The 13,006-nt window shown below is 41.0% G+C and overlaps 1 protein-coding gene across 1 annotated transcript in view; it reads left to right on the forward strand.

Moving 5' to 3' along the window:
* Nucleotides 1–8,222, forward strand: part of LOC309593903 (vesicle-associated membrane protein 3-like) — a gene marked incomplete at its 3' end in the record, with an annotated part of 43,777 nt that extends 35,555 nt beyond the window's left edge. The window contains exons 2-4 of the mRNA XM_082319054.1: nt 2,405–2,519; nt 6,111–6,269; nt 8,163–8,222. Coding sequence (XP_082175180.1) covers nt 2,405–2,519; nt 6,111–6,269; nt 8,163–8,222 — 334 coding nt within the window. The remainder of the gene's footprint in view (nt 1–2,404; nt 2,520–6,110; nt 6,270–8,162) is intronic.
* Nucleotides 8,223–13,006: the final 4,784 nt, after the last annotated feature.

Raw genomic sequence — 13,006 nt, forward strand, 5'->3', positions numbered from 1 at the left:
ATCTCTTCAGATGAGCGCTCCTCTTCTTCTGGCAGCTTCATTGCTCTGACCCACGAGGTCATGAGCGAGGCATCTGCTCTTACTGTGTAGGGAGAGCACAACTCCAGAGACTAAAGGTTTGGAAAGAGTAGCTCTGCACTACAGGCAGGACCCAGCTCTGGTTACTCTTGTATTAGATTTTATGTATTTAATTAAGATGGATATGTTAATTACTAGCTTGCTGTACTGTAGCATAAAGATTGCTATCTCTCTTTGGTAGTTACAGTAACTCCTGCTGGATGGTCAGGGCAGCTGTAAAAACACCCACTCTTCCCATCTATTCCTCCCTTAACACAAGGAGCAGAGAAGCCCCAGGAAATACAGTTGAAACCAAATTAGGTGGCAGCAAGAATGCTGGAAGATAACAAACTGAGAAGTGTCTACTTCATGCCAAATCATTTTAAGGACAGCTTAGGAGGTGCAAAAAAGATGAAAATGACTGGGCAGAAAAGGTATACAGCAGAGCACTGAACTTTTGAGTTATCACACAGCTTTGAACAAGAACACTACTGCACTTACAGGCTACGCTTACTAGAGAAAGCATGTGGCCAGGAAAAACACTTCTCACACACTGCCCTTCTGTAGTCTCTGGGATGCTAACAGTATATAGCTCAAGAGGGGAGCTGTGTTAACGTTTGTAGTAGTGAACAGTGTGACACAATGTTTCCATAGAAAAAATTCTGCTTGTGTTGATTGGGAAAAAGCCTGTTTACTTCCTTGACTGCAAAGAAATTTCACAATTTCAATTTTAGCACTGTTGTCGTACCAGAAACTCCCTTTGAAATTGTTAATGCTCCAGTGAGATCTTGCTTTGTGTTATTTGAGTCTGATATACATTATAGTCAGATTTTGGTCTTTTGTGACAGCAGCATAAACTCAGAATAAATCCTGTTGGGATCCTGGCCAATGGCCCTTCATTGGCGTAATTCCGTTGCAGGTGGCAACAGCATGTGGTCTTTTATGTTTTTAATAGTGGCTGTGAGATCCTCAAAGGATGAGCAATTTGTGTATGGCTCAAGTTCTCTTTCAACTAAAGCTTGATAATGACATTCTCACCCACAGTTAAAAAAAATGAAGTGTAAGATACAGCAGTGCTCCAGGTCTGCAAACGGCTGCTCCATCATTGGGAGTCTGTGAGGGTCAGCGTTATCTGTAGGGATCTCAGCCCACAGGCAATACTGTCAAACTGAATTTTGCAGCTTAACGTACCTTTGGGGAACTAACTTTAGTGCCCCTAGGCACTTTGACAGTGTATTAATGGGGCCATAATTCCAGCAGCATTAATCAGACCCCAAGATGTAAAAGGGAATGATTCATAGAGAAACACTGTGTTCTCTCAGTCTGTCACTGTGGGAAGGCACTGGTAATGCATGAGTAGGATTTGTGATATTTTTCAGGTCACGTGCTTAGGGATTTCCTCTGCAGCTTCAGGAAGGGTTTTATTTCTCTGCAGCAAGAAGTGACAGGGGTCTCTTGAAAGGAAAGGTAACGTTTCACAGGTTAAAATGTGGGTGTGAAGAACGACTGGCTAAGGGACTCTGTTCAGGCCGGCAGGGTGACTTGCCTGCACAAGCTTGTGTACTGAGACAGACTGGATCTGTTGTTGGATTTTAAGAGACTTTTGTCTTTTGCTTTAAAGAAAGCTGGGGAAAGCCAGTGTTGATGCTTAAGAAAAGAGCTGATGCGCAGGACATCAGGGCTCTGTTCACAGTATTGCTGCAAATATTCATCCAGGGTCCGTGGCAGATGTTCAAGCCTGGCCAGATGCTCTGGTGGGGCATTTGGTGACCACTGGTGGGGTGGTTAAGCATTGTTGAATGCCCGAGATGACTAACCCCATGCTGTGTGCAATTCTCACCCCCACTTCCTCCTCCATTCCTCCTCCTTTCTTTCCGCTCTCCTTTTGTTTATCTTTACTTGGTTAGCTTCCAGCCAAACACCAAGGAGCAGAGGAGTTCATTGTTCAGCACACTGAGGAGGAAGGCAGGGTTGCAGCCCTGGCTCCTATAGCATCAATACAAAATACCCATAGCAGAGTCTGTTTCCTTAGTGGGACATAAGCTCTGCCCTGCTAGTCAGGCCTGTGATCAGTTTGGGTAGATAATCTGAATTGCTTGCTGTTTAAAAAGGCAGTAAGGGAGGGGAAGAGTTTGATATGGTCCTATCAAGAAATAATGTGAAAACTAATTGCAGCTTGGGAGGGAATGGGACACCAGCATTGTGATCCAGGAATGGAAAATGTGGGCTGTGAGACAATGGAAAACTCCTTTTAGGAGATACGTACTTTTGACTTGTTCCAGAAAAGGGGTAGTGAACAAGTGAAGATGGTTTCAGTCACTTTTTATGTTCTCTGTTTTTGATCTAGGTCTGCTCCAGCTCCTACCCAAGGTCCCACCAGTGCTGGTGCTGCAGGGCCACCTCCTGCTACCAATGTGTCAAGCAACAAACGGCTGCAGCAGACACAAGCCCGGGTGGATGAGGTAAGGGGCTCTAGGTGATTTGTTGCTCACCACAAGGGTGCTGATGTGATTATTTTTTTTTTCTTTAAGATGCTTTCCTCCATAGAGATCCAGCACCTCCTGCTTGTCTGAAGGCAGTGAATCTAGGAAATGAGGTTTATCAAAGGACAGCATTTATGAGGAGACAGGTAGTAGAAGAGAGATTCTGAGTACGAACATCCTTGTACCAGTAACACTTCTGCAAAATAAACATGGGCATTGGTGCCAATTCAGGAATTCATCCCAGTCAGCCAGGTTTGGAGGAAATGGTATAGTGGAACCAGCTCATTTAACGTGTTCCTGCATTCCTAAAGATTAGACGCTAATCTCACAGCCTGTTTCACAGGGACAGACCATCGACTTCTCATAGATAGATTCAAGCCATGAGAATTGTACTGCTGAGGGCTGTGTTCATTAGCCAGAGCTCTATTGATTAATCATCACAATTTATCCCCAAAGAAAGGCACCCACACATGATGTCATAACAGCATCTTCAACAAATCCCCACTCCTTTTGTTGATCTTGGAGGACCACGTACCTGTTACCACAGGGATCCTTAAATTCTTGTAGCATACAGACTACCCCACCAGCTCGGCTGTAATGCCAGTGTCCACCTAACTGCTGTGATAACGGGAATTAGTGAGCATACCACCACTCATGAGTGTAGTCCCTGAGCGTACCAGTGGTACGTAGCAGCTGTAGCATCCTTGCACACTTGCTGTGCAGGTTTGCGTGCTGGGTATTAAGTATAAAGTTTTGCTAAACCCCTACAAAGACTTAAGTAACTAATTGCTTACTGTCCATGGGGAAGTGGCCAGGGCTTGTGTGATTCTTTAATGCTAATTCAATAAAATACACATTAGAAAATAGCTATTTACAGTCATAAAGGCCTCTATTTTCAAAAGCTCCAGGTATGCTTTAAAAATAGTAGAGAAGACCTCACAACATCCAACTCAAATGCATTTCTTAAGATTAATTAAATACACCTGTCAAATTGAGCTTTGTCTTTTTGAGAACTTTTTCTTTGCTGAAGATCTGAAACAGGGTCTTTCTGGCCTCTCCACTGCTGATGCTCAGAGCTAATCACAAGAGCATCCTCTGGCTGCAGAAATGGCTGCAGAAATTTCTAGGCCCGGTTCTCTCATTATCACTGTTTTTCACATCACACTAATTTCATTGACATTAGTGGAGTGTCTCTTGCAGTGGGGAAAGGAATATAACATTTCAGCTTTTGTCTTGGGTCAGAATAATGAAATAAACTTCATGTCCTGAACATACTACATCATGATAGTGCTGTAATTGTTTATGTGAGCTACAGCAAAACTAATTGTCCCTAGAAGATGAAGTGTAATTGCTAGTTATTGTCTAAAACGGGTGATGCAGGTCAGATACATAGGACTTTTCAAGCAGATCAATGGAGGTGGCTCCAGTGAGGCTAATGAACCCCCACTTTCTGTTCAAGATACTCTGTATTCTGAGACTTTTCACTCAAGCCCATGCAAGTTTGTTTTCTTGTGAAGCCTGATGGTGTAATTTTGGCAGAAACTCTTACCCAGTATGGGGGGACAGTGAGTAGCTCTTGGATTTGAGGATTACGCACGTGATAATCAATCAGGGTCCACGGGTTTTTTCGCCTCCCATTTGAGAGGGAGGCTGAGGTCGGTATGGGTTTTGAGTGGATAGCATACGGTCAGCAGATCCTTGTTTAATAGGGAAATCACAGTATAAGAATAGCCAAGGGAGAAAAACGCCACTGGGCTTTCAGTACCGTGAAGTCAGTAGGGTGAAACTGGTTTATAGCACCTAAGAATCTGATCTGTTAAGCATTGCTTTGACCTTCCTACTAGATCTTTCCTGTTGTTTTTTCTTTCATGTCTTGTGGGAAAGTAATCTGTAGGTGGCACCAAACACCACAGCACAGCACTACACTCTTGCGGCTGTTCTGCTCGAAGTGCTGTTCTGCACAGCACTTCAGACCCAAACCCAAAACTCAGCAACACGATTGCGACTTTGCTTAAGAGAAAATTTTTGGTCATAGTAAAATGACTGACATTTTTAATGCTATATCAATGCTGATATAGTATTTCAGCTACATCCAGGTTGGGTTTTCCCATCTGATTTCTCTAGGCATCCTAGAGCTTATTTTCTAAGGCTCGGATCTTGATTTTAGTCTAGACAAACATTTATTTGTTTGACAAAAATGCTGTCTCATCTGGACAAGTGTTCACTGCAGTCAGGTTAAATTCAATAAATAGTTCTGGGCAAAAAAAAAAAGGAGAGAATGAGTAGGAAATGTTACAGTATTTTGTTTCAGCATTTTAAAATAGTTTAAAATTTTCACTATGAAACATTTTACCAAGACAAAATTCAGCTAAATACTAGCTGAGAAGTGAAAACAAAGGGTTTTTTTTATTTGATATGAAGTTAAATGCTTGGAAGGTTTTGGTTTGGAAAAGCAAGTAAAAAAATTTGGGTTGACCAAAACATTTGATTTTGTTTTAGGTTTGGTAGACAAGTGAAACAAATCTTTTGAGTTTTGGAGTAGCATTTAACCCTATGCCAGTCCTTTCAAAGATTCTTTCACTACCAGTTTCATCTCACTGTATTTAAATCATATATTTTTTTAATAGCTCTGGGTTTTTGCAGGTAATAGTTAAATTATATTAAATACAAACAACATGGACTTCCTTATTACAGAGTACGAGAAGTAATAGACCAGCAACCATATTCACTGCTAGAATAAGTGCACACAACTTTACTGAGATTGGTATACTGTATAACATTTACATTAGTGATGTTATGTACAGGATTTCTATTTATTATTGGCTTGCTAGAAGAGGATTTTTTTCTAACTCAATGTATATAATATATATGCATGAATGGGCCTTACCTATTGTGTACTGGCTGTGCACACGTTTTTTGCTGAGGCTGTGCAATGAGGTGGCATGAGCTCCCTGCTACATTTCAGGCTGAATTTTCTCAGGTAAAATTTTCTCCTCTTCCACTTTCAAGCAGGACTTCAAATTATGGCTGGGAAGTCATCTTGTCCAAAAAAGATCTGCAGAATAAGTAAATTCCTTGGTCAGAAAATACATACAGTTCCCTTTAGAGTGGCCTTTATCTAGCTAATTTCTCTAGTTCGGGTAAGGAGATTATATTAAATGTGTAAGGAAAATAATGGCTTGGTCTTAGTGGTGACTGGACAAATGTCAAACAAATTGTAGTAGAGGTACTGGTCTCTATCAGTTTTTTGTATATCTATAGCGAAGTACCTAGGTGTAGGCTAAAAGAAATCAAAAGCTTAATGAAACTAATTACGGTATTTCATAATGATGTCCCTTCATTTTTTACCTTTAAGGGGATCTGAGCACAGTATAGCTCTGTTCATCTTATTCTCACTGTGTCTGTTTCCATAGGCATGGTTTTTGAGGCACTGTCCAGGTAATGGCCATCACACACCGTAATGGCAAATGGCTGGTTTCAGTATGATGTGTGATATTCCAGAATGTGAACATACGGGTGACCTTCAGCTTTACTGTGTGTGGAATCTAACGTGAGGCTATGCCTTTGCAGGTGGTCGACATCATGAGAATGAACGTGGACAAGGTGCTAGAAAGAGATCAGAAGCTATCAGAGCTTGACAACCGGGCAGATGCATTGCAAGCAGGTGCCTCACAGTTTGAAACCAGTGCAGCCAAACTGAAGAGAAAATACTGGTGGAAAAATTGCAAGGTAAGGAATATAAATTCTTGTTAAGAATCACTTCATGGCAGACATTACTTTCACTTGCATTTAATGGGACTTTGCTTGCCGGATGACATCTCTTCTTGTCAAGGGGAGCAAGAGATGCCTTGCCCTCTAGGCTCCAGGATAATAAGTCAAGCAACTTTGATCTTTACCAGAACCTATTCTTTAGATAATTCTGCAGCGTATAAAATGTAGATACAAATTTTGGTGCTTCAGTCAGTGCTTGCAGATAGGGATGGGAGAGCATTCCATGTTAATTCATGTCAGTTCCCTGGGTGAACCACAAAACCTGAACAGATGTAGTGAATTCTAGTAGTGGGAGAAAAGAAGCTTTTTCCTTGTGGGAGATCATCAGCCTCTTGATCTTTCTTTAGAATGGTAAACTACCAAGAAAATACTTGGTTCCACAAACCTCTGTGAGAAGTGAGGAAATGACAGTCTCTTTTAAAGAAGGGCAGACTAGGATAGAGCAGGACTTTAATCAACCAGCTCTCTTCTCTGCTGTCTTCAAAGTCTCATCCTTTCCCACGAGCAGAGGGAACCTCACTCTCCTTTGCTTTTTCAGATCTCCTCCAGGATTTGTGTTTTCTGGACCCAGAACCTTCAGCTCCTCTTATTCATATAAGACCCCATATCCTTTCTTCTTTCTACTCATGCACCAGCAACATGTGAACACTATGCCAAAAGTTCAGCTTCGTTTCCATTTCTCTTCATTACCATCTTTGCTGCTGATCATTCACATCCACCCAAATAAACCCACCTGTTCCCAAAGGAGAATCCCACATGTATCTCTTACCAGTATGTTGCCTGCTTGGTCTCTTCAATCCACAGTGCTATGAAATGTAAAGCAAGGCAAAATATTCTGGGTAAACTACATGCACAAACACTCCAGAAATAAGTGGATCTAGGTTAGAAATTCAACTAAGCAGTTCCTCTGGGCCTCTTCTAGCTGTTGCCCAGTTGCTTTGCCTGACAGTGCAGGAAACAGGGCTTTTGGGAGCTACAGACACAGATTTTGAGTTAGGTTCATCCATGCTGACTGCAGTCACCACAATGACCTACACTACACTAGACCTTCAAACCTATGCTCATTCTCCTTTCCTCATTGTCCCTTCCTGCTTTATACCCTGACACACAGAATCCCCCTGTCCTTCTTCTGGCTCCCAAACTGTGGAAGGAGGGAGAGAAACAAATAAATCTCCTGCAAGCTAATGGCTGGCTCTGTCCTCCAGACATATGTTGGGAGGAATGAAGGCCTTGATTTGACATGTCCATGTTTGTTGTTTTTTAGTCTTTCCATTCTCACTGGGGTAATGATGGGAATTGGACTGCAGCATCTCTGGTGGTCTCATTAGCATTCAGCAAGTCTCATATGCGGGCCTCTACCCCACACAACTCAGTGCTGGTATGGCCTGTGCACAGCTGGCTCTGATGTATCTGTTCTTGTGGGAACAGATTTCAACTTTGTGATGAGCTACTTCCAGGCTAACATGCTGGAAACCATGCTGGCTAGCAGGGGCTACCTCTCTCAACAGCCATGTGTGAATCCAGTCACTTAAATCACCTCTGGAGTTGTTTTACTTTGGACGTTTACTTTTTCTTTACTGCTGGAAATGGATGAAGTTGGTCACTGCATCTTAGCTGACGGGCAAGAACTCGATAACTTTGACAAGAGGCTATGTCCATTGCTGGTGGTCAGCTGTTCCGAAAATTGACACTAAATCTGGGGCCTTCACAAGTCTGTTGAAGTCAGTCTTTGCAAGAATTAAAAGTGCAAGGAACGAACCACTAAGTAAAAGCAAAAAACCTGAGGGGTTAATGTCTTTCATGTGAAAACCTAACTTTCTCTTTTTTTTTCTCATAACTTTCCTTTTACAGATGATGATCATCCTTGGTGTAGTATGCGCAGTCATTCTCATTATAATTATAAGTGAGTAATTAATTTTCTCTTTTGTTTATGATCTCAATAGCTCTGTGACTTACGAAGTGCTGATATATTAAAAAACAAAACATAACAAAAAATGGATATAAAATATTTAAACTGATTAATTTGTGAAATTTCCCTTCTAGTGTCATCCTGTTATAGTGAGAATTACTGCAAACTCTTTGGACACTTATATAGGTAGAATTTGTTGACATTTAATGTATTTTACATTGGCATGTTACATAACTTTCCTTAGGATTAAAGACTCTCCCTTCTCATGTTTATATACATTTTTATGCAATCTCAGATATCTTCCTTTCATTACAACCAGTGCCACAGCCCTACTGTTTTCTAGTGAGAACAGTAATGCTTGAATTAAGTCCTGCCTACAAAAAGAGGGTGAAGTCCCACAGGCAAACTGGCATCTGATGAATTTTTTTGAAAGCATGTAGGTGCCTAGTTCCCACCAAATCAGCTGGAATTTGAGAAGTTGGTGCTTCCGAAAATCCCTTTGCATCTTGAATATCTAAATATTATTATGGCCCAAAGTCTTACTGATTTCTTGTCTCAAAAGATCATCTCATTCCACACATTTGTTATAGGAAAGATAGCATATGAATGAATAATAGCAGTCGTGCTGGTTGGGAGCCAGGGATCTTGTAATGACAGGAACTGAACATTTTATTTATGTAACCTCTGTGTTAGCAACAGCCGTTATGTGACATAACTGTAATATGGCATTAACTCCTAAAAGGGAGATTTCTTGAGTTAGACAATCCAGCCAGTAACCCAGGGGAGATTCACCAGGAGGCTAGACTGTGGATGTGAATTAATTCCCAGCTCTCAAATTACATGCCTTGTATTTGGCATGTTTCCATTTTCCTCTGTTGCTTCTGTAAAGAAGGCTTACAGAATCACCTGTAAACATGACTAAATAGATGGAGATACATGTGGCAGTTTATTAGTCTTATGAACGCTGGCACCAGAGTGACCCAGAATAATTCTAGGGTTTCGTAACACTGATATGGCAAGAATGGGAAATGGCTAGATATTAATTAACTATATTAACTGGGTACTCGAGGCAACTGGCTCCAACAGAAAGATGGGCCTTTGTTCTGCAGTCTAGTGCGGCAACCTGGGATGACAGATGTGCAGCCATTGAACTGATTGCTGTGTATATATGCATCATTGAGCATTATGTGTATCTTAACAAGAAAGTAAAAAACAGACAAGATAGATAGCTCATAATTTCTCCTTAGAAGTTAAGCCTGAAATTATATATAAGTAATAACATTCTTTCCCTCCTGGTTTTAAATGTTGGATGCCTGTTCTTGTAAATTTAGAAACAGAAATAGCAGGTTTGACATGGCTTAGGTGGGGTTCAGGGTATTTAATCACAAACTCGAGTGTCAGATCATCAAACCCAGGTCATGGCTCACCATAGTGAGATGTAGTGCAAGTCTGGTGAGATTTAAATGTATTTAAGCTCTGGATCTTAAATTATTTTTTCAGTCTATTTGATCTTTCTGTAATAGTGCCTAAAGGTTGCAGCTTTAGGAAGGACCCTGTGTATTGAACTCAATGATGTATTTATTTACAGTAGCTCTCAAGTAGATGTTTAAATCCTGTTGACATCAAGTGTCCGAGTGCTGCCACAGACAAGGCCTGCCTGGCTTCTCCAGTCACTGATTTGAACGGGAACAAGATCATACCCTCCATGCAGGGCTGGCTATAGATGCAGATAAATTGGGTAGTTCCTCACAGCAACAAACTACCACGGGTGGTGAAATGGCCCAAGCCAGGATATCTGCCAACCTGGTAGTGGGGCCCTGGAAAAGCAGGCTGGCTCCCTGCTGAAGGAAGAGTTACAACATGTGGGACTGCAGGCGTTGCTGGAGCTGGGGATGGCGGCTAACATCACCGTCAGTCCTTGTCCTTTGTATCTTTCGAGCCGCAGACTCCCCTGCTTTCCACTCCAGTTCTGAACTCTTTTTGACGTGGGGGGAGCAGCCCCGTTCCAGCCAGGAAGGCACACGGTGTGCAAGACATGTCATGGTCTTTCAGCAAAGGTGTACTAAAGGTGTTTGCTGTCCTCTGACATCACATGCTTCTGTGAGATAAAGTGCAACAGTAACTCTGTAATAACTGTTGGTTTATGTATTTTTTTTCCCTTCTGCTTCCTTTCTCAGTTTATTTCTCCACTTGAAAAAGCGAAGAAGGAAGACTTGGCACAACTTTGTTCATACCAACCAACGATATCAGTGTTCCTTTGTTGAACTCCGCTTTTTAATTCCCGGTGTCTTGGGATTTTTGCTTGTAATAACCCATAAGCATTCAGTGTGGTGTGTTTTGGAATTCTGTTGTTTCCACAAGAAACTGTACCAGCTAAATACTGCCAAGTAGTTCCATACACTGTCTTATCACTGTGTCTTAAAATGTGTACGCACTGACCTTCAGAAACTGTAGTATATGAAAAGCATCCTAAACATCTCAGAATCAAAGAATGCAGCTATGGGGAAGCTCCTGCTTAAAGGGACACTGTCAGGTGGATTGGACCCAAATCTAAGGTTGCAGCAAACATTAGGGCCAAAATTCTCAATCTGAGCACCTAAAGTTGGATGGCAAAATCCACTATCAGATGTAACTTTTTGAGGTAGTGAGTATCTGCTACTCTCATTGAAGAGAGTGGTACTTACAAGTATTCATGTAAGACATTTTACTTCAACTTCGTCAACCAAACATGGATTTTTTGAGATTAGTTGTAGTATCCAAGTCTAAAAACATTACCTGCAGAAAATAAATAGGACTGGATTATCATCTTTTAAGGATTTAAATATTTTCTTATGGGGTATTCTGTACAACCAGAATGACCTCAATATGAAAGCCAGAAAGAAAACTGTGCGATAACCAAAAAAGCATTAGCTAGCACAATCTTGAAAAAGCCCAGTGAAATGCAAAAATGGTAATACAATCATCATAAATGACCAAGATACAGACTCTTGCTAAAAACTCAAGGCACTGTTTATCAGACTTCATGGGACTCTCTTGAATGCCAATCCCTAATGCTTACGGCCCTAACTTAAAGCACATGAACAACTTTGGTGATGTCTGTGGCTTCCCAGCACAATTGTAGGAAGCTACCTCTGCACCATTTTGCAGAAATGGTCCCCACTGTGAGGACCGTTCAAAAATCAGGAAGAAGAAGGTATAGGTAAATAGAGGGAACAGTGGGGAGAGGCCGAGAAAGGGAACGGTACCTAGCAAAGCTTGCCTGGAGAAGAGGAAGGCAGAGAAACACTGTTCCAAAGTGGTGGTGTTAATAGGCTTTTTAAAAAATTAATTTAATTTGTGTGTGTGTATAGTTCATAAACTATAGTGTCGTGTTGGTAAAGTGCTCAGCTGAGATATTTTTCATACTCAATTAGTTTAAATTAACATTTGATGTAATTAAGAGAAATTATATATTGCGGTTTGAAAGTTCTCGTGTGCTATTGTTGTAGGCTTTCTCCCAAATGTTGAATTGCTTGTTTTTTCTTTTTTAAACACTGAATAGTTTAATCTTAGTTAACCAAACTGAAATCAATTATCAAATTTCGAGCCAGGAAATTCTGAAAGGGTCTTTTAAGATAACTCCTTCAGAATTTCTAAGAAGAATTTGTGGAATTAAAAAAAAATATTTTTTTTTGTCTGCAATTTAATTAGGGCATAGAAATGGTGATAATAGTAGTGTAAATATTCCCACTGTGGAGCATCTCTCTTGACATGGTCTTAGATTAAAAAAACAGAGATCCAGACCAGTTCGTTGCAGTGGATGTATATACAAACTGTGGTTAAGTAGCATTTTGCAAAGAGAATAAGCAATGATCAGCTGAAAGGTTCCAGTTGCGTTTTTTCCCTATATATTTATTACTTTATAGTCACATGTACTGTTTCATATCATTAAAGCAAAGTGGCCACGGTCTTAATGAAACTTAACTTTCAAAGTTACTAATGTGCTATTGGACTGCCTGGTATGCCCTGTTCACTTCAGTCCTTCAGCTGAGCGAGTACATAAACAATTCTGAAATCCTCATGGGCCAGACAGAAAACTCTGCTGTCATGAACAGCCTGGCTCCATGAGGTGCCACAACTGAATGCTATGTATAATTGAGCCTTTGCTGGAAAAGATACAAGCCGTCCAACTTCAGGGCCCTTTTTAAACTACTAAGATACTCGGCTAGCTGATATGAAAGAATTATCTCCTAACAGTGAGACCCTGCCACCCATACCCATGTTGAGCATAGCTTGATCTTCGCAGGGCTTCTCTACAGGAGTGCTGAAAGGAGTCATGAGATGAAGATAGGTTTCACTGGAGATGGTACAATCAGTAAGGTTATATGCTGATACAGATCCTTAATGTAGGCAGTGTCTTCTCCTATGAGAATCTGAACTGACTACTTAACTGATACGGCTGCAAATACACATCAAAGAGTTTGAATCCTCTGGCTACAAAGATGCAAAGTTTCCACATGAAACTGTAATGAAACTGCTATAAGGATGCAAAATTTACATCCTCCTAGCTAATGTATCTCAAGCAAGTAAATAATGAAAGTGGGAGCTTTAGGGGAGAGTGGCGAAGAGAAACTGCTGGTTGTGGAATGTGTACTCATTCTCCCTCAAAACAGTAACTAGGGTGGATGACTGCTAAATGCTGGTGAGAATTTGCGAGGAAAAGTTTAGTCGGGAAACCTAGCCTCTAGTGGGTTGTAAAATGTTTCTGAAGAGACAGTTTCCTCCTGTGTGCTAATGAAATATGCTA

Source organism: Platalea leucorodia, assembly GCF_965183815.1.
Source record: "Platalea leucorodia genome assembly, chromosome: 8".
NCBI lineage: Eukaryota > Metazoa > Chordata > Aves > Pelecaniformes > Threskiornithidae > Platalea > Platalea leucorodia.